Source organism: Alternaria arborescens (assembly GCF_004154835.1).
Source record: "Alternaria arborescens strain FERA 675 chromosome Unknown contig_5, whole genome shotgun sequence".
NCBI lineage: Eukaryota > Fungi > Ascomycota > Dothideomycetes > Pleosporales > Pleosporaceae > Alternaria > Alternaria arborescens.
Window position 1 is genome coordinate 1167643 of NW_021167860.1, and position 20466 is coordinate 1188108.

Consider the following 20466-nt stretch of genomic DNA (forward strand, 5'->3'; position numbering starts at 1 on the left):
CCTTGACTGATTACCGGTTCTTGATTACGACGATGACAGGCCCATGCGAACGAATTGTCAGCGAATTGTCAGCACCGGTTCCAACTCAACCCAACCGTCAGTGCTTACACTTTACAATGGCATGATCGCCACAGAATGCGGGAGCAACCTTGTCTCCGGAAGAAACAAAGACACATTTCCCGGAACAACTACGGACAAAGCAAGGGAGCCAACATCGTGCACACCCATACAAACATGAGCATCTTTTGCTAACCCGACACTTTGGTCTACTGTGTCTGTTCCAGCCCAAACTGTGGGGAAGTCGAACACTTTGGTATCCCTTCTCCATACTATTCGGGCCGCTTCGGCTGCTGTTGCCTTGCATTGCGGCACAGATCGTTCCCCGCTGCGACGCGATACGCTCATTACGGCTATTATCACGATAGGAGGCTGCGGTGCGACTGGTCGGTCGGTCTTACTCATGTCACGGACCTTTGCAGTACGTGGTTGATCAGTGGGTATGACGTACGACACCCAACTGACTTCTAAGTTGAGGAAGTACATGTCTTAGTTCATATAACCAATCTTGCAGCAGGATCATGTATGAGGCGAAGATCGTCGTCTTTGCGCGTGTTGATTATCAAGGTGAAAATGATTGAGTTGATGCGGTTAGCGTGATGCAAGGTCGGATGCCGAACATTTGAACGACGCATGTACGCAGGTGCCGTTATCCTTTCTTTCTCTTCCAAAATCACGATGTGTAAACACCGGCAGTGCGCGTTTGCGTCTACTCTGGCTTGAGCTCCACTTGCTAGGTTTTACTTTGCTTCTTCCTTGTCTCGTGCACGGAGGCGTTGAAGCGTCTTCCAGCTTCAATCAGAGAATCACAAACCTTTTGCTACCTACCCTAAGCCTATCGGTACGGTGCTGGAAGATGGGAGGCTGCATTCAAAGCGATGGCTAGAAAACAGCTGGGTCCCTCCGTGGCATACGTCCTAACATGCTGTTGCCTATGGGTACTGGCGCAGAGCGGTGAGTAAGTATGGTCACGATCGTCGAGATACCTCCCTTGGTCAAGACAGGCGCGCATGCATCCATAGTGTTTGTCACGGCGCCCGGCCTTAGTTGTACCGAGGAAGCACGTCTGAGCTGACGTTCCATATGTTCTTTTGATTCAAAGCCTGACGTCTTCGCATACTCGTGACAGATGGGGTTCCGTCGGATAGTCACTCTTTGGATCTTTACGCTGAGGCCGAGATGGCGAGTATATATGAGTTCTATGTGTATCACACGTCCTTCTTTCCACTTCGTTCGTCTTATCCTTTCCCTATGCCGTCTTTCACTTTAGCTTGTTGTATGTAGAGCTTTCTCCTACTATATCATGCTCATGTCTGGTAATGATAAATATGGCTAATGCAGGCAAACTCCATTCTCTTTTCCGCCTCGCTTTTCTGCCATTGTTCAGCTCTCTCTCCCTTCGTGTGCTGAGCATGGGACTCACATACTTTCTTAATACTCCACGTTTACTAGCTCACTTTGTCCCTCCATGTAAACCTGGCGTTCAGATATGGAGGTGATCGCCTGTATCATCATTTTCTCTCCTCAGCTCTCATATAGTCCGTTTAACCAATTATTCATGGCATATCATGCCTTGACCGAAGGTCCATCGTAACGCAGCCTGGAACTGCTTGGAAGACGATTGAGGGCCTCCAAAAGCAACAGAATCCATGATCAAAATTTCGACCGACCTCTTCCGTCACTTGAAATCTTGGTGCGCTCGCGCGGCGACTCAATATCTTCATATTCCCCAACCCCACACAGCTATCAGCCATGCCTATAGACAGTACCCACCATGTAGCCACCCAACTCTGGACGAAAAGCGAAAGCCATCACGCACCCAACTCGAGGGGCACAGTACCGAAATTCTTCGACCCAATGATTTCACGCGGAATTCGCTCCAATTTTCCATGACTTTTGGCCACCGCCAGATCTGCCACTTACAATCACCATCTTGCCAACCACACATGATCTCGGCTCGTGATGCAAGTGACCACATCGAAGACGCCATAGGTCCTGATTCTCTTTGCAACTCAATTCTGCCTTGTCACTGGGTTTATCGTGCCATTGCTTCGCTGACTTGGACATATCGTGGCCCACAGATGGTTGCGCTTTTGGATTCGTCTCTTTTTGCATTCCAAGGTTTTCTCTCACCCATGAGTGTCTGAACTGCGGTACTATAGCAATGAAAGCCTACTCTGTTAGTACGGTAGCAAAACTCCACAGTCTCGCATCACGCCTCTGTAGTTGGAAGAGTAGTTGTTGCTCTTTCCAGTTTTTAAGAGAGCTCGACGAAAATCCTCAAATATATGTCTCCTTGCCGCTGTATGATCCAGGCTCGAGAGCTGACAGCGACTAAGGTGGTGACAAAGATGATGGGTCTCGTGTCAGCGTACTCTTTATCGCTCGTCTCCTCGATGAGGGGAGCCCTGACCAAGTTTTGGTGGTAGTGGTCACGACCGTTGCGACAACAACAACAACAACAATAACAAAATGGCATCTACACCTGTTTAGGCTGAAGCGCAATCTAAAACGTCTGTTATATCATAAGAGCATTTCATGCGTCCTACATGGATACCAGGCCGTCTTATGAATATGCACAGCATCTTCTTTGCACATATATACATCAGGATCTGATTTCACCAATAATAGTGGGCCGCTTGATCGTTGCAGAGGTATTGATCATGGACTTTGTCAATGATCCCAAGTTCGCTCCTGCAGTATTACTCAAGCTTTCTGTTATCTGACTCGGGCATATGGATCAGTCCAAAGCTCGATATTTGGGTATGTGAAACTTTTCTTGTTCCCCATACTCTCGCATGTTACTGATATCATCAGAACCGTAGTTTTCGGAGCTGGTATTATCCCTTATGCTTAGCTTATGTGATTCAAACTGCAAGAATGGCCTTGAGTGACGAAGTTCAACATTGCGACCGTGATAATGGTTTACTTTGGTAATTTTCCAAAGTTTCTGCTACTATCAATCGAGAGAAAGAACTCCAGCAAGGAAAATAGCGTCTCTGAATCATGGTTTACAGGAAGACAGGTTATGCTCTCATTCGGATGGAGCGTAGCTCGTCTATCTATGGTCTTGTTGGCGATATTCAGAGCCAGATCACCGTTCTCCCTGCCGACGACAATGTGTTGGATGATAGCATCGAGGTCTTCGTTCAGCAGCTGGCCAATACTGCTCTCATCTACCTAGGCCTGAACCTGAGAACGGACTCGAATATGGATCATCCTAAGTGTGTCTCCAGTAACTTATTCTAAGCTATCGCCCAGCGACAGGCATCATAATAGAGTTGTGGCTAATGTGAGCTACCTAAAGAGCCCATATTTCAAGGTAAGAGCTCCCTTCTTGACATATAGGCACCCAACAATGCTGGGCCGTCCAACCGTTATCGAGGTCAAAACGTCCTTCTGGCAGACCACGCAATTGCGATTAATCTACTGACTGAGTCGCTGACCAACAGTCGCAATGAGAAAGATGTTGATGATGGAGTTGAAGACGAAACAAGATATCGTAGTTTGGAAACGATGCGCGGGATCAGGGCCTGGCACTCAGATAGTATCCGCCTCCGTCCAATCTTCCGTTAGCACGACTGGAGAGCTAAACAAGGTTACTATACACATACTTGGGAGAGAGCTGTACATGTAAGACAGAAAGATATACGCAAGACAGACTGGTATTCAAGAACTCTCTGTTAACTTGGGCCGTTTGCCGTGAAATACGTGCAAGATGGAAGAATAGAAATCAAGAATAGACAAGGAAGGCTGTGTGTGTGTGCGTGTGTGTGTGCGTGTGTGTGTAGGCAGTCAATAGGCTTTGGTGATAAGCATACTTTACAGCATCTGAACATGTTGAATGGAAGACGGCATTGTATTTGCACAGAATCGCTGTTCCACTAACAAGTTACGAGTCGAATCGATTATTGTTCACTACTTCCCGTCTGCAATCCCACATCGAATTATGATCACGAGGAAGCTGCTAATACTTTCCACGCTTCCACTCTGCTATTTGCAGCAGTATGTCTGATCTTCGGCAACTCACTCTAGTTCAGTCTCAGTACGTCAGCCACAACACCAGCCACGTCATCAGCCACGGCTAACGGAACGGATGGGCGGACGAGCCATGTGGAGTAAGTGAGGTATGACGTCGCTGGCATCGGCGTTGGCGGATCGCGACTGCCGGTGTTGTACCTAAAACAGGCCCCACCAATGATGGTTTGGCGTCAGTTGTTGTGTGTCGCAGTTTGGTACAGCGTATCTGACGGCATGCAAAGCCCTCAAGGCCCGCGGTTGCAGTGACAGCAGCCAGGAGCTTGGCGAACCGGGGACTGCGATTTGTGTCGCACAAGTTACAGGTTTGGAGCACGAGCTCCCGCCTGACAAGATAGCCCGGACATTTTGTGGTACGCGGTGGTACCTGGAAGATGAAGTGCTCAGTTCTTCCGAAAGAGGCGGAAGAAACGATGAGAGGGCTGTGCAAGATACCCCTCGTTCGCATGTACCCCGCTAAAGGTGGAAGGTGGCCTTTGGAGTACAGTAGGGTAGTGTTGATGCGGTTAGAGGTTCCTGTAACAAGACGGGTCGCGTAGAAGTGCAGGCTACCAATAGTAGGTCGAGTATAGTGGCCCAGTGTAGTGGCCCAGTAGAGTTCCGGAGCATCTTAATCGAGACAGGTATCCGCGATACGTACGCGGTGTTGTTGGCTCGGAACCTGTCAGCGCGAGGCGTTAGTGAGACAGACAGGACGGGATAGCATTTGCGGGATTTGTGACAGGCTCGACGGCGTGGCTATATATACTGCGGCCGGTTGCTCGGATGGCTAGCAGGGCAGGATTGAGGGGTCGATATGGAGGCGATGGACGCAGGGCTGATTAGGGCTGCTTGTTGTTGATTCTGTTGGGTTGCGGCTGCCTTGATGGCTTCGAGTGGGTTCCGAGTGGGGTCTAGATACGGTCGCCGCAGTTCTCGGCTTTGATGGTAGGCGCCTGAGTCGCGAAAAGATGCAGCAACTGGCAGCGGGCGGTATTTGCTTATTGCACATGTCTTGGAGCTTTGCATAGAGGTCAGACATAGCCGTCGATCAGGCATGATAGAAGCCATGCACAGGGCCCAGCCGCGTTCCCGGCAAGCGCTGCTCCTATCGACGCCGCAAGAGACACATTGCGGGCCTGCCCTCCTTCAGCTGTCTGCGCGTGCCCAAGTACCGGGGCCAAGGTGCTATGCGGCGGCCCCCAAGCTTAATTCACTCTTCTTCTGGTCGCCATCAGCATTCGCGTCGCATTGCACATCTGCTTCTCCTGAGCCCTCTTGCCGTGAATTCTTGAATGTATTGACCCACGTTCTGCCAACCGACGGCGCGACGTCAAGCAATCCCTAGGCACTTGGCTACCGCGGTCCGGCCAGCAGGTTCCGATTGAACGCGCAGCCTGCCACCATGCCGCGACCTACATTTACCAGCAAGCTCTCGCTTCCGCACCGCCTCAAGCACCAGACCAGCTACACCAGCAACCCCAATTCCACCCCAACCTCTGTCCCCGCCAGCCGTACGGGGAGCCCCAAACTACGCGCCATGCCAGAGCAGCCAGTACCCGGCCTGGTCTTGAGGGCGAACGTCATCAAGGTGCGCCCGTCCATGTCTCCCCGGTGGAGCAGCCACAGCTGACATGAATGCAGGGCAGAGACCTCGCTGCAAAGGACCGGAGCGGCACTTCTGACCCCGTGAGTCCCTTCACAGGCATGCCACTGCCGCGAATGCCCCTCTAACCACCATGTCCACAGTACCTTGTCCTCTCGCTCGGCGACGAGAAATTCACAACTCCTACCATAAACAAGCAGCTGAACCCGGAATGGAACGAGACGCTCGAACTGCCCATCCTCGGCGAGCAGAGCCTCCTGCTCGAGGTCGTCTGCTGGGACAAAGACCGCTTTGGCAAGGATTACATGGGCGAATTTGACGTCATACTCGAGGAACAATTCCAGAACGGACTCACGCAGCAGGAGCCACAATGGTTTCCCCTGCAGTCGCGGCGGTCCGGCAAGAAGAAGTCTGTCGTCTCCGGCGAGATCCAAATCCAATTCTCCCTCATCGACCCCGTCAACCTCGCCGCCACACCCGAGCAGATCCTACAGAAGTTCTTCGCCATCGCAGGACAAACACCAAGCCCAGACGAAGACGAGGGGGAGCTCCTCATGCGCGGCGACAGCAACCTCACCGACGCCGAAGAGGATGAGTCGAGCTCGGACGAGGCACAGGACGAATCAAAGAAGGCCGAGAAGCGGGAGAAGCGGAGGAAGAAGCTGAAGTTAGCCAGACTGAGGAGAAAGGTCAAATCCAAGACCGGCTACGAATACTCTAGCAATGGCGATATAGCTGGTGTTCTCTTCCTCGAGATTCAGAAATGTACCGACCTGCCACCAGAACGCAACGGTAAGTCTCCTGACCGCGTCCTCTTACACAAGCTAATGCATCCCTAGTGACGAGGACTACCTTTGACATGGATCCATTCGTTGTAACCTCACTCGGAAAGAAGACGTATCGTACCAAAACCATTAGTCATAACCTAAATCCCGTCTTTGACGAGAAACTTGTCTTCCAGGTTCTACGGCACGAAACCAATTACTCCGTCAATTTTACCGTCATCGACAAGGACAAGTTCTCGGGCAATGATTACGTTGGCACCGTCAACTTTCCCCTTGAAAAGGCTGTTTCTACAGCCCCACAGGAAGACCCAGAGACGGGGCTATATAGGTTACCTGAGCCATCAGATTCTCCTGGTCTCTCTCCTTCTGAATCCGGCAGTTCAAGGAAGTCCCGTTTCCGCCTCCCCATGTCTCGCTCTGCTTCAACTCACAGTCTATCTCGTCTGGGTCGGCCGTCTCTGAAGAAGGAAAGCTCGACAGGTTCACTCTCTGTACAAGAGCCTAACAATTCCCTGACTCCCAACAATGTTGCAGCCGATTCCAACGGTAATCTTGCTGTAGCCGGCGATGTCAACATAAACCCATCTGCCGCAGATGACGAGGATTTGAAGATGTACACACTACCATTGGAGTTAAAAGATAAAGAGCGCTGGGGCAACAAACACAACCCAACCCTCTACATTCGCGCAAAATACCTCCCGTACAAGGCTCTTCGACAACAGTTCTGGAGAGCTATGCTCAAACAGTACGACGCCGATGAGAGTGGTCTTCTCGATAAAGTAGAACTGACCACCATGCTCGATACTCTTGGTTCCACCCTGCACGAATCGACTATTGACAGCTTCTTCGATCGTTTCGCGGAGGCACATAATGGAGACCTTCTCCTTACATTCGACGAAGCCGTCATCTGTCTTGAAGATCAGCTGCAGGCCACAGAGGCAAGAGACGCCCAGAGGTCTGGATTTGCATCAGGCACACAGACTCCTTCGCTGGCGTCTGGAATGCTCACGCCCATCAATCAGAACAGCTCGACAACCTCCATTCCAGTGCTTGAAACAAACACCTTGGGTAGGGAAGGCGAAGAAGGCGACAACCTGCAGATCGACGATCTTGCCGACGAGAAGGGAGAAGAACATGTCATCGAGATCCGTGAATGTCCCATCTGCCACCAGCCGAAGCTGAATAAGAGGTCCGATGCTAACATTATTACACACATTGCTACCTGCGCCAGTCAAGATTGGAGACAAGTCAACAACATTGTCATGGCTGGTTTCGTCACCTCAAGCCAAGCACAGCGAAAATGGTATTCCAAAGTCATCACTAAGATCTCGTACGGTGGCTACAAACTAGGCGCAAACTCGGCAAATATCCTTGTTCAAGATCGTCTTACAGGTCAAATCAACGAAGAGCGCATGAGCGTTTACGTACGTTTGGGTATTCGCTTGCTCTACAAGGGCCTCAAGTCGAACAATATGGAGAAGAAGCGAAGTAAGTGGCCAAGTGCTGTTATTGTGAATGCATTATACTAATTTGTCGCAGTCCGCAAGTTGCTCAAGTCACTCAGTTTCAAACAAGGAAGGAAATACGACGACCCCGCATCAGCATCTGAGATACTGCCTTTTATCAACTTCCATCAGCTTGACATGTCTGAGGTGTTGTTGCCAACAGACCAGTTCAAGAACTTCAACGAGTTCTTCTACCGAGCACTTAAGCCGGGTGCACGTCCGTGCTCCGCACCTGATGATCCCAGAGTAATCGTCTCGCCGTCTGACTGCCGAACCGTAGTCTTCAATACGATCGACTCAGCGCAAGCCATCTGGGTCAAGGGTCGTGACTTTACCGTCGAGCGTTTGCTTGGTGATGCGTACCCGGAAGACGCGAAACGCTATCACGGAGGCTCTCTTGGTATCTTCCGACTCGCGCCACAAGACTACCATCGGTTCCACATACCTGTCGATGGTGTCATGGATGAACCAAAAACAATCGAGGGAGAATACTACACCGTCAACCCAATGGCTATCCGCTCAGCTCTGGACGTATATGGCGAGAACGTGCGCGTCGTAGTACCCATCGACTCCGTTGCACACGGCCGCGTTATGGTCATTTGCATTGGTGCCATGATGGTTGGCAGCACTGTCATCACGCGTAAGAAGGGCGACCATGTCAAGCGTGCCGAGGAGCTGGGCTACTTCAAGTTTGGCGGAAGCACATTGCTCCTTCTTTTCGAGCCCGGTCAGATGAGATACGACGAGGATCTTGTAGACAACTCGAACTCTGCCTTGGAGACTCTTGTAAGTTCAGTCATGCTTATAGTCAATCCGTGTTACTAATCTTGATAGGTTCGTGTCGGCATGTCTATCGGTCACAGCCCCAACAGGGCGGCCCATGTCCCCGACATGCGCAAAACCAACCCTACCAATGAAGAGAAGCAGGACGCGAAACGCCGCATCGAGGGTAGCATGGCACCTTCAGGCGTGAAAGGACCCATGCCTGGAGCTGGGATGTAGAATAGACTCCATTGCGGTGCATAGGAAAAGGAATACATAAAAGGACATGGGCAGGCTTGGATATTCAACATTGTTCTGGCGTGTGTCTAAGTGGAGTAACGAGATCATGATGGTATGGGAGCATACGGATCAGCGACATGGGTAGTCGCCTGTTCTCTGGCGTTTTTTGAGCGGCTTTGCTTTGACTATCTACTAAGATGTGTCGTTTACATACATGCAGAGCAGTTGGCCCGCATCCTACAACATCGTCTTTATCCCCTGAAAGGTTTGGATCGTTGGGCTCAAGTAGTGGACACTTATCCATGTGGGGTGCACTAGTGCTTCACGTGAACACGCTAGTCCCAAAACCATTGTTTTGATGATGCTGGCGGCAGGTGCACACACCAACTTCCTTGCTCCCGTGTGATAACCGTTCCCCTCCACGCCCGTCGCCTAAGAATATTCGCATTACCGCCAAATCATTACGAGCCTGCGTACGGATACCGCAAGCATATACCTAATCGCACGCGAACCACCATCGTATATCCTGCGTAGCTCGCCCTGTCTACGCTCGCCCGTTTGTCGCGCCAATGCACGCGCTTTGACCGAACTTCAACTCCCCGAAACTCCCGTGACGCAGCAACTGGACTCATGACTACTATCTTCGCGCGCCCACCGCTCCAATCGCTTCCTATGGCCACAAACCGACCGACAACGCGACGAAGGAGCGCAAAACAAGCCTTCGATGACGACGATGCGCCGGCGCCAAAAAGAGCAAAGGCCGAGGTGAATGGGTCGAGCAAAAAGGCGACTGCTGCGCCAAAGAAGACAGCAAAGGCAGCTGCATACGACGAGGACGACGATGGCTTCCAATTTTCGCGTCGCACGTCATCGCGAAGGACTACAAAGGCACAGGCTGCGCCAGCACCAGAACCGATACCCGAGGAAAGACCAACGAAGCTCGCGCAAGCTGTCGAAGCGCAACCCGTCAAATCAGCTGCGCGGAAGAAGAAACAATCAATCGCAGCAGCCGATCCAGAATCTTCAGACTCAGGAAAGCGACGGCGATCAGCGCGCATATCTGCCGACAGTAGACAGTTAGAGGTACGACCGAAGTCCACAGAGCCGCTTCCAACGAAAACTCGCACGAAGAAGGCTGCACCAGTAGAGAAAGAGAGGAAGAAGCAGGTCACACCCCCACCAGAGGTACAACCGCAGCCGAAGAGCACATATGGAGATGTACAAACACCAAGACACAATGAGATACAGGTCGCGAAGAAGCGCGATCCCAACGCCCAAAAGATCATGCTGCCTTTTGCCGACACACCAGTTATAACGAGAAACAAAGAGATGCGGAAGGGCGGCAACAAGGACGGGTCAAGAAGGAGTAGCACAGGCCTGCGAGGGAGGAGAGCAAGTTCGCTGATAGATAGCGGACAATCGAATGGTGAGTCTGAACACGATGCACAGACAAAACCCCCTAAGGGCATGGAAAAGCGCTTCCAGTAGGTAGTAAGTACTGACAAATTCGCAGCGCTACCCCATTCCGAAGTCGAAGTACGAGATTTCTACAAGTACATCGAACAAAGTCTACCCGAACCACGGCGGATGAAGCAGCTTCTAACATGGTGTGGATCGCGAGCACTACCAGCGAAGCCATCGGGCGACGTCAAGAACGCGAACGCGATCATGGCTGCGCGAGCCATTCAACAAGAGCTTATAGACGACTTTGCAAGCAAACCTGAGCTTTCGGACTGGTTCAGCAGGGTACGTGGATGGGCTTCAGTAAGATATGAATTTGGGCTGATTGTTATACAGGAAGAAACAGCGCCACCACCTGTGGTGAAGAAGCCGAATCCCCAGAATGAGATGAACAAAGCCAAATTGGAGGAATTGGAAGACGAAGTCAAGCGGTATGTCTTGAAGTCTACCCATTACACGAACGCACCAGACTGACAGCGGAGTAGTCTCGAAGATGAGAAAGCCGCATGGGAAGCCATTGCATCAGCATCGAAAGCTAGCCTTCCTCCGCCTGCACCTTCAATACCCACTGCGGCACCCACACTATCGGATATCGATACATCCCTCCTCGATCCCGAGCAAGTCGCCATAATTTCCTCCCTCCAACTATCACAACCACAGACCTCACCACAACCGCCGTCATCAGCATTCACATTCACATCGCCTACGGCACTACAATCACATCTCACATTACTCGCCAACTCACTAGAACCGCACATCGACCTCTTCGCAGATGGTGTTCATAAGATCGAGCAGTATCGCGCTACAGCAGAAAAGGTAGCGGATTGTGTGCTAGGGACAGCGGCAAAGAGGCTAGAGGAGCGAGATCGGGAGGCAAAGGAAAGAGTCGGAACAGAAGGAGTTGGTGTAGGCGACATACTGAGAGGCCTTGCAGGCGTACTCAGGGAGCAATAGATATGCAAGCGTTTATTGCAATCAAATACAAGAGTTACCGGCGGGAACGGATAAGGACTGGTATTCAGACAGACAAACGTCTTATGAGAATGATCTATGTGGCTCTTTCTTCGGCCTTTTCGCCTTTTCCCAGAGACATACTTCGCAGGCATTTTCGTATGGTGTTCAGTGTGCGCGGGAATGGATTGGGAGAAAACGATATACCCTTCTGTTTTTTCGCCTTTGATGTAAATATTATTCGAGCAAGAGTACCATCACACTATCTTGCTGCGCGGCTGAAGAGTCATGTACTTCAAGCAGAGTGCCAGAAATGTGATCGCGATTGCATGTGATCGCTAAAGTAGACCGAGAAACCTTGAAGCTACGGTTCGTGATTGACAGATGACGATCATCCGTCAGTTCTTGCATTAACACAAGCCTTCATCAACATTCCTATATTTAGCTCACTCCCATTTCACGTATATCTCTTCGCTGCCTCTCTTAGCTTCTAACGCACCATATAGCCAGTCTTCCAATCTCGTCTTCCAGGTTCAACGCAAATCCCATCGTGATGCGGAGGAAAAGTACGCGCTCTTCTAGGTAGCGGAGAACATCAATAGGAGTGTGCAAGAGTTGCTCCGATGTGCGGCCGAGGAGTTGAGACCATGCAGCGTCCGAGAGGATGAGTTTTCCAGAGCTAATCTGGCCGGTTTCGTCGAGGAGAGCACCGAGCTGGAAAGCATCAGGGATAGAACGAGATGATCTTCGAGAGGAATGGAGCCCACTTGCTATTCTTGGACTGATCCTCAGTTTTACCATCCTACCACACTGCTTGCACTCAATCTCTATGTTGTTGGCGAAAATAGGGATTCCGCAGCATTCATTGCTCATGAGCATATTTCGCCTAAACGTTGTGACAATGTTAAGCTCTGTGACGATAACGCTGAGGTAGCCAGCAATAGTCTCCTTGGATCTTTTGTTCGAGAGCGAGCGAGCGACGTCATCCACATCCGCAAATGTGTACAGTGCTCTTATGGCTGCAGTCTTGAAACCATCAATCAAACTATCAGCGATAGGAAATGGCGGATTGACATGTTCTTTCTTCGTCAGTTTTTGTGCTAGCGCTCTCAATCTCCGTGCATCACCCATGTCTGGGTCGATATCGATGCGTGAATTACCGCTCAGCGTGAGCCTGGCCAACTTCTCTATCCGCCATCCGGGGTTTGAGATCAGCAAAACTGTTTTCGAGGCAATGAAGAGAGATGCAGAGTCGCACATGGAAGAGTACAAAGTAAGTTGACCGTCGGCCGTGTCGTCAAAGATACCGATGGAGATAAGTTCGGAGGTTGTGCCGTTGCGGTTCATGTCTGGTTGTTGAGTAAGCCACTGATAAAGACACGATTAGGTAGTATGGGGGATAGAAACCACTCACACTTTTTCCGCGCTCCGATACTCTTGACACATACCAGCAACTTCGGCTCTTCGACATCGTACCCACCATCCGTGAAGCTCTTCAGCGTCATCAGTCCGGTCAACACCTTATTCTCCCGTATACCATACGGTCTCCTGTACCTCCTTCCATCATCACTATTCTCGTGCACCATAACATGACAGTTCCTATCGCCCTCGGGAAAGATGGTAGTAAACATTGGAGCAGTATTCGGAGCCAAGGAATTAAACTCGGACGAATTCGAAATATGTACCGTCCACACACTGAGAAGCTGGCCTAGCTTGAGTCTATACTGCGTGGTGTTATACCAAATGCGCACAGTAAGAACACCGGTATCGTCTGCAAGGAGGACCTTGATGCATCCTTGAGCTGCTTTGTGTGATTTGCTTGGTCTGGCTTGGTCAATGAAGTAGACGACGCGGCCCATGAGAACGAGGTTGCAGGGACCAGGCTCGAGTGTGCCTAGATCAGCTTCTTCGTAGTCAAAAGCGGGCTTTCTGTTGTGTTAGCGGTGAGAAAACACGACTGCGTAAGGCGCATACAGCCCATGCACTTGTAGCAGTCGCTTCCAATGAGGCAAGAGGGGCATGAACCTCTTCTGTGGCGAAGCCATCGTTATTCTTCGTCGTCGATGATGAAAAGTAAGACTGAAGTGAGGGTGAGGCAGGCATTTTCTCCCATGCAAGTCGGTGTTGAGGAGGTAAATGCATTTGCAGTATTGGGGCTAATGTTGAGGTGAGATTTGAGACAGGAGCGTTCCTGCCGCTTCCCTGAAATGCAGTATTCGCCGGAATCTCGATGAGGAAGTCGCATGACCCTGGAAGCCAAACTATTGTATATGCGCACATTTGAAATATCTGTACGCTTCGTTGTAGTGTTACTACGTCGAATTGTGGCGCCAGAATGCAAGCACCATTTGACAAGGCCTGGTATTACTATCAGGTCACAAAAGATCAGGCAGAATTATAGTAAAACAGATTTTCTATTGCTTCAAAGAGAGTAATGAGTTGGTCGAATCATGTTGTGAGCCACATGTGCCTCTAGAGCATCATGCGATATGTGCCGCCGTTCAGTTCCAATCGATATATTGGAGGCTCGCCACCGTCCATCGATCTAGAAGAGCTTGTGCTCCAGGGTCATGTCGTTCTCCGGTTCAAGACCGACGCAGGCACGGAAGATATTAGTGAGAGCTGCGCGCTGCTTCGCAAGAGCATTGACAACAGGTGTGCCAGGAGGGGTGAGTGGAGCCTTGAGCATATAGCTGAGGACACTGAGAACGCTGTGAAAGTTGTTGAACTTTGCATCACTAGCCTCGGCGCTGTGGGACTTCCACTGCACACGAGTCATCATCTCGGCGACGAGAACCAGATCGATGATCAATGGCGAGGCTAGGAGAGAGTCCTCGCAGACATTGAACAAGCTGATGGTCTGGTGGCCGTCAAGGAAGATCTCGGCGTAGTACTCGTCCAGGGCACGCTTGTCGTCTCCAACAGCGGGCATATACTTGATGACCACACAATGGTCAGGGTGCTCACCGTCTTTGTACAAGACGTTGTTCGCAGCGACCATGTCGTCGACGACATTGGACTTGGAAATCTCCTTGGAGCGGAACTGCTTCTGGGAGCTAAGATTCATGCCGTCATTGTTGCCCAGGTGATTGTACGAAGCAATGGAGGTGAGCTTGATACCAGCGCTGATCATGAAGTCAACCAGAGCAGACTTCATCTTGGTTTGGCCAGACTTGAAATCGTCGCCCCCAATGAAGGCATTGTGCTGCTCAGCGAGCTGAATAGCACCAGGCACGAACGTGTTCTGAGGGGAGCCATTGATGAATGGAACGCCCTCAAGAATTGAGGCAACGGCAAAGACGGTGGAAGGAGAGACCTCTTCGTGACCAGACTCAATAGCCTTCATCAGATTGTCCGCCGTGTCGTTAACGCCCTCAATGATGTCGGCGTAGCGCTCAGTGTTAGCAGTCCATTGTACAATAACCTTGTCGAGATTGTTGGCAGCCTTGAAGTCACTTGATCATTGTTAGCGAGGACAAGAATGCAGTGTGGAAGCTTTCGACCTACCGGATGTCCTTGCGGATCTGCTCAACATGGGCCATGGAGGCCTTGGTACCCTCAAGAACATTGTCGGCACGCTCTTCTTGGTTGGCAGCAATGAAGTCCGGGTAGTAGATGCTAGGAAGGGGCTTCATAGCGCCCATCTCCTTACGCACAAGGGACTTCAGAGACGGCGATAGAACCTTGGCGCGGTCCATCGCTTCAGCAAGGTTCATCCCGCTAATGTCCCACCCACCGACGACAAGGTCGTTGGGGTGGACCATAGGCAGGAGGTCATGAAATGGAATGTGGATCTCCTGACCAGTCTTGCTATCGACGCCGAGCTTAGTTGTAGATCCCATGATGACCGAGCCATAGTAGTTAGCGCCACGCTTGCCCTCCTTGGTCTCCCAAACGAGGTTTCGCTTGTTCGCGATGATACCAGCGGTGACCGTAGTGCCATTGTTGCCGCCCCAGCCAACCAGCATAACGCCGGTCTTGGGGATCTTGCGGTCGACCTTGAAGTCGTAGAGCGTCTCCTTGGGAATAGCCACATACTTGCCGTCGGCGTTCTTGGTAACGTCGGTGGTACGGTAAGTGTACTTTGACCTGATGGTTTCCTCGGTGTACTCTACGTTAGGAGAGCTGACAACAAAGAGATCCTTGGGAGCCGTTTTCACATCGAACCCATTCGCGTGACCGACGCCGTCTTCTGCGTGTGGTGCCATGTTTACAATTGAAGTTCTTTCTGACTTGGTGAACTTAGTTGCGGAAGTCTAAATCCGACGCTGCCCCAGAGGGAGAAGTGCGTCGGCCGGCGAATGGGTTGTGGATCCTGCCAGATGTCAGTATAAAGCGTCCCCATGGGGTTATAGCGGGGCACATACGAGCTGAGGAGATTGGAAAACGTCTTGACAGCTGGGCAATGGCCCGGGGAAATCTGGGTGTGGTTGATAGAAGGGAGAGAGATTGTAAGCTTGACAGTCGGCTGTTATCTACAATCGGTGGTGTGTTGTGGCGGGTGAGGAGACACGGAGGGGAGTTGCGATATAAATGCCTCCAGTGTCCCGGCTGACTTAGCAATAATCGTACGCGATCGTTCCCGCCTGCTGCCGGACAGCGTGTTCACCCACCGCTTCTTTGCCTTTACCTTCCATACCCCCCACTTTTCGTACTAATTTACATCGCCGTAACCTTGTTCGGTATGTCCAACACCAATGGGCACGCAGCAGCAGTGTTCGCGATGCTCGCCATGCCCCACTATTTCTTCCACCATCCCAACATGCAGCAACAACAACCGCAGTAGGTATGGTGACTGTGTAAGCGATCCGGACGAGAGCGCTCTATGAGTCTCAAGCGAAGGCACATTGCATGGACAGCTGTCATCGCATCCTCGAGTGTACCGCTGTGGAATTTTATTATTTCCTCCTATGAGGTACCTGTATAGGCAGATACTACCTAGGTATTCAACAGATACGTACCCCGCCATCACGTGCTCCGTACTCCCGTAGAAGGGGCCTCGGGGACTTCCAGCCTGTAATGGACGTCTCATGACTTTCTGCGCAGATGCGAAAACACGTCTGCCCACGAAATGACAAGCATGGCATTTGGAGGATTCTGAGCCACGGACTGTTTCAAGGCACAGTGGTGTCGTCAGTCAAGCGCGACGGCAGCACTCGATACGTTTTCTGCGTCAAAAATGTTTACAGAACGAAGGAAAGGCACGCGACACCATCTGCAACGCATTTTTGTCTAGCAGCCGCCATGCAAGACAGCCACTGTTGACAGATGACAGATGCTGCTTGTTTGCGAAATATCTACACGAAACCAACAACAAATCGATAGTATTAACCGTAATGGCAGACACATTGAAAACCAGACCCTGGGATCGCTTGCAGGAACAACGAATGCGGCAACCTGCATGTGAAGTTTGCTGATCGCCAATCAGCCTCGCAGTTCGCCATGGGAACCATGTCAACACATGCAGAGCGGGCAGGGAGAGTGACATCCTCCAGGGGCAGCTGTTGGCGCAATGGTATGCCTTCAACTGGTTGAAACTTCTGGCTCTTGCGACAGATCAAGCATTTTGTCTCGTGGTCCACACCGACATGAAAAGATCATGAACGAGAAACTGTTGACGTAGCGAAAGGGGCGCTTAAGCCATGGATAATTGCTACATGCAACGTAGATCGACCAGCGAGAACGACGTCGCATATGGCCAATCACGCCGAAGAGTAATGTCCGGCCCTGGTGGCTTGATAGCGCATGGGCAGCAGGCGATCAGAGCCTCCAGCCACCTGCTCACTGTAGCAGGACTTGGCTTTACTGTTCTGGCAGCGTTGCTGCCGCGATTTGCGACCTCCTTGAGCTTGTGAACTCTGTTGACTTCGGTCCGCAGGCGTGACATCGTGTATCGGCGATGATGTTGCGTCCGAGACTCCCCGTCGCTTACTATGGTTTCATCGCAAGTCGCCGCCGCTGGAACAGAGGGAACCACACGATTTGCCCAGGTACAAGTCGTCGCTCCGTGCGCACGCCTGTCGAATCATGGAGACCAACTCGCACGACGTCTCGCGCCAATTTTCAGGGACGCGCGAGTTACGTGAAGGGTACACACAAAGAAAGCGATTTGTGCGCTTTGCCTCTCGCTATTGGGCCTTCGTGTCTAATTGCCGATCAGCCTTATTGTGCAATGCGAGCTGTGTGTGGCCAACGCCCAGACACGGTCATAACCGCTCTCTTGATCATAATTCATTAGCATCAAATACCCAACATTGCGCGTGTCGATTGTGGGGCTAAACAGCCTCTTAAACCGCAGGATGCAGTGACGCTAGCTTTTATCCCGCTGCCGTCCCTGAATGCTAGCCAATTCGGAACCATGCCCGCATGCTTCCCCTGATTCAGCAAGGCCCACCCACACCGTTTCTGAGGATCGAACAACCCTGTTCAGCTTTGTTTCTCGGCGCGCCCATCTATCATCCGTCCTCGAAGACTGCCGCATGACTTGCTCCCACTTCATGTCACCAACCTTCATATCGCCTTACGAATTAATACCGCTGGACGTGAACGGCCTTACATTGCATGTCCAGGCACGAACGGCCTTGGACTTCTTCCTCAAACCAGCTCTGCAAACACGCTCAACATGGAGCGAATGAGCACTCTTCCGACCATCAAGTGTTCATCTTGCGCTGTGGACATTGATATTCTTCATTTAGCCGACCATGTTTGCGCAGCAGCACCCCCATCGGGTGAGTACAATACGGTACACGACTATACACATAAGCTTATCAGTTTAGCAACGACGGTTCCCGAGCCCATGTCCCCCACCTCAACTGTCTCTCCAGAATCTCCACCCTCTATAGTTTCGCCGAAACTCAATCGCGCAGCAACTTTTGGTGGACCAACTTTTAGCAACAGGTCGGACCGTGTACCGCAATCGGGTCGCATGCCTCCTCCTCCACGGATTGATTCAAACGCAGCCAGTAAGCAAGCAGAGCAGGAAACCACTGTTGCTGGTAGACCTCGTGCTGATTTGTCTAGACAGGCCATTTCGACCGCTAGAACCATCAGCGATGACTAACCAAAGTGATCACAGAAGTCGCTCTCCAGGTCTAGTACCGCCAAAGTCTCCGTACAAGATGAACCGCAGTGTGACAAGCCCTGTTCCGCGATCCATGGCACCCCCGTCGCCCGATTACACTTCCAACTTGGACTCTGCTTTCCCGCGATTTCCGTCCAAGAACAGTGCTTCCAAAAACGCCAAACCTCAACCACGAGAACGACTAGAGCCCTACCAACAAAACTATGCTCAGCCGAGCCCTCTTTTTGCACCACTAAGCCCACGGTTCGATGGCGGAGAAAATGTGACCAAGCGTATGAACAGCATTGCGCCAGGGCCATTTGACGGTACGGCAGATCGAAGGCCAAGCACAGCGAGCGCAACAAGACCATTTGCGGAGCACGGGCAAGCACTTGGCCATAGGAGGACGGGTACACAGGATAGTATTGGGAGTAACAAGAGCATGCCGAAACAGCGCGGATCTGTTACTTCGAATGCGTCACGAAGTTCGGCATACTCCAACCGCAGCATAGGCCTCCCATCCCGCCCGAAGCCGGGTATGGGCGGTAACAATGCTTTGCCGCCGCTACCAACCACATCCGAACAGGCCGAAGGCATTGACGCTTTCCTGGACCGGTTGCAGAGGGAATCTACGAAGCCTTCTCAGGCATCTCAGGAGAACTTGGCAAGAGCAAATCCGTCACGACAGAATAGTAGAGAAAGGAGAGAACCTCCACCAAGGCCTAGGAGACCGTCAGAGAAAGATCTACCACCATCTGATATGACTGATCTGCAACCTCCAGAGTTGATGTCTCTCTCGAACAATATGTTTCCTTCTCGAGGTTCAAGCCGAAGCGGTTCAGAGAGTGATATGCCACGAGGCCTCGCGCCGTCTCACACTTTACGTCCACCGCCACTGGCAGCTCCTGGGCTTGGTGATGCGTCCTTGAACGCGCTTCACACGCCTTCAGACTCTGGCTTCTCGGATGATTCGTACGCCAGCTCTGGCTACCGAAGCGTAGCAAGCTCGAGGTCAAGCCCACCGGAGTCTGAAGCTGCGCACTCACGCCAAACTTCCAAGATTAGTCGTCCCGACAACATTGTTGAAGAGGGTGTTGAAAGAAGCGCAAGCCCAGAGTCCTATGCTGAAGCACGGCCTGTTCGAGCACCTCGAAGCTACATGAGGCCCGATGGTGCAGAGCCATATCCACGTGCGCTCTCACCGGGATATCGCCAGGACACATTTCCGCCCGGAGGATATGCAAGGTATCCAGAGTCGCCTATGGATCCTGCCATACAGATGGGTGCGCCGACGCCACGCGACACATTCGACCCGGTATCTCCGCAGGACCTAGCAGAAGTCAATGTAAGCCCACCGAGGCGTATGGCCGATCCCGAACCTCAGCAGCAAGAGGTGCGCCGACCCAAAGCTTCTAGCAAAGGCAACTGTCGCGGGTGCTCCGAACCGATCGTTGGAAAGTCCGTGAAGGATTCTTCTGGTCGCCTTACTGGACGCTACCACAAGCATTGCTTTGTCTGCAGAACATGCGCCGATCCCTTTCCGACAGCGGAGTTTTATGTCTTCGAGAACTCGCCATACTGTGAACAACACTACCACAAGCTCAACGGATCTCTGTGCAATGCCTGCAACCGCGGCATCGAAGGCCAATATCTCGAAACGGACTTGCGCCAAAAGTTTCATCCAAGATGTTTCACATGCACGACCTGCCGCATCGTCCTCCGCGACGGTTACTTCGAGGTCGCTGGTCGGCGATACTGTGATCGACATGCGCAAAGTGCCGCAGCTCCTCCGAGGAGTAACCTAGGCCCGGGCAATTACAGACCGCGAAATCTCCAGAAGCGTGGTACAAGACTCATGATGATGGCTTGAACTGCTTACTTCTAACGTTGCCTTTATTGCTTCTTCTTTGCTTATATTCTGCTTTTCTTTTGTCACGTCCTTTAGCGATCTGGTTTTTTGGGCCTTTTGCATGAATATTCACCCTCTTCATTCTTTCTGATACCCGGCCAGTCCGCTGTTTC

The 20466-nt window shown here is 51.6% G+C and overlaps 6 protein-coding genes across 6 annotated transcripts; 4 read left to right on the forward strand and 2 right to left on the reverse strand.

Annotated features, from left to right (window-relative positions):
• Positions 1-3063: 3063 nt before the first annotated feature.
• Positions 3064-3306, forward strand: AA0111_g3093 (hypothetical protein; the record flags this gene model as incomplete). The annotated part of the gene is made up of 1 exon (XM_028648938.1): positions 3064-3306. One exon carries the CDS (start codon positions 3064-3066, stop codon positions 3304-3306), a length of 243 nt encoding a protein of 80 aa, XP_028509731.1.
• Positions 3307-5479: 2173 nt separating this feature from the next.
• Positions 5480-8972, forward strand: AA0111_g3094 (Phosphatidylserine decarboxylase proenzyme 3; the record flags this gene model as incomplete). The annotated part of the gene is made up of 6 exons (XM_028648939.1): positions 5480-5665; positions 5719-5763; positions 5824-6472; positions 6520-7953; positions 8005-8756; positions 8805-8972. 6 exons carry the CDS (start codon positions 5480-5482, stop codon positions 8970-8972), a joined length of 3234 nt encoding a protein of 1077 aa, XP_028509732.1.
• Positions 8973-9602: 630 nt separating this feature from the next.
• AA0111_g3095 (hypothetical protein) lies at positions 9603-11387 on the forward strand (the record flags this gene model as incomplete). The annotated part of the gene is made up of 4 exons (XM_028648940.1): positions 9603-10398; positions 10486-10718; positions 10770-10864; positions 10919-11387. 4 exons carry the CDS (start codon positions 9603-9605, stop codon positions 11385-11387), a joined length of 1593 nt encoding a protein of 530 aa, XP_028509733.1.
• Positions 11388-11867: 480 nt separating this feature from the next.
• On the reverse strand, positions 11868-13487 carry AA0111_g3096 (hypothetical protein; the record flags this gene model as incomplete). Its single annotated transcript, XM_028648941.1, has 3 exons — positions 11868-12752; positions 12833-13309; positions 13359-13487. 3 exons carry the CDS (start codon positions 13485-13487, stop codon positions 11868-11870), a joined length of 1491 nt encoding a protein of 496 aa, XP_028509734.1.
• A 442-nt stretch (positions 13488-13929) lies between these two features.
• On the reverse strand, positions 13930-15592 carry AA0111_g3097 (Inositol-3-phosphate synthase; the record flags this gene model as incomplete). Its single annotated transcript, XM_028648942.1, has 2 exons — positions 13930-14839; positions 14892-15592. 2 exons carry the CDS (start codon positions 15590-15592, stop codon positions 13930-13932), a joined length of 1611 nt encoding a protein of 536 aa, XP_028509735.1.
• Positions 15593-18006: 2414 nt separating this feature from the next.
• On the forward strand, positions 18007-20314 carry AA0111_g3098 (hypothetical protein; the record flags this gene model as incomplete). Its single annotated transcript, XM_028648943.1, has 2 exons — positions 18007-18346; positions 18405-20314. The coding sequence occupies 2 exons, from the start codon at positions 18007-18009 to the stop codon at positions 20312-20314; spliced, it is 2250 nt and encodes a 749-aa protein (XP_028509726.1).
• Positions 20315-20466: the final 152 nt, after the last annotated feature.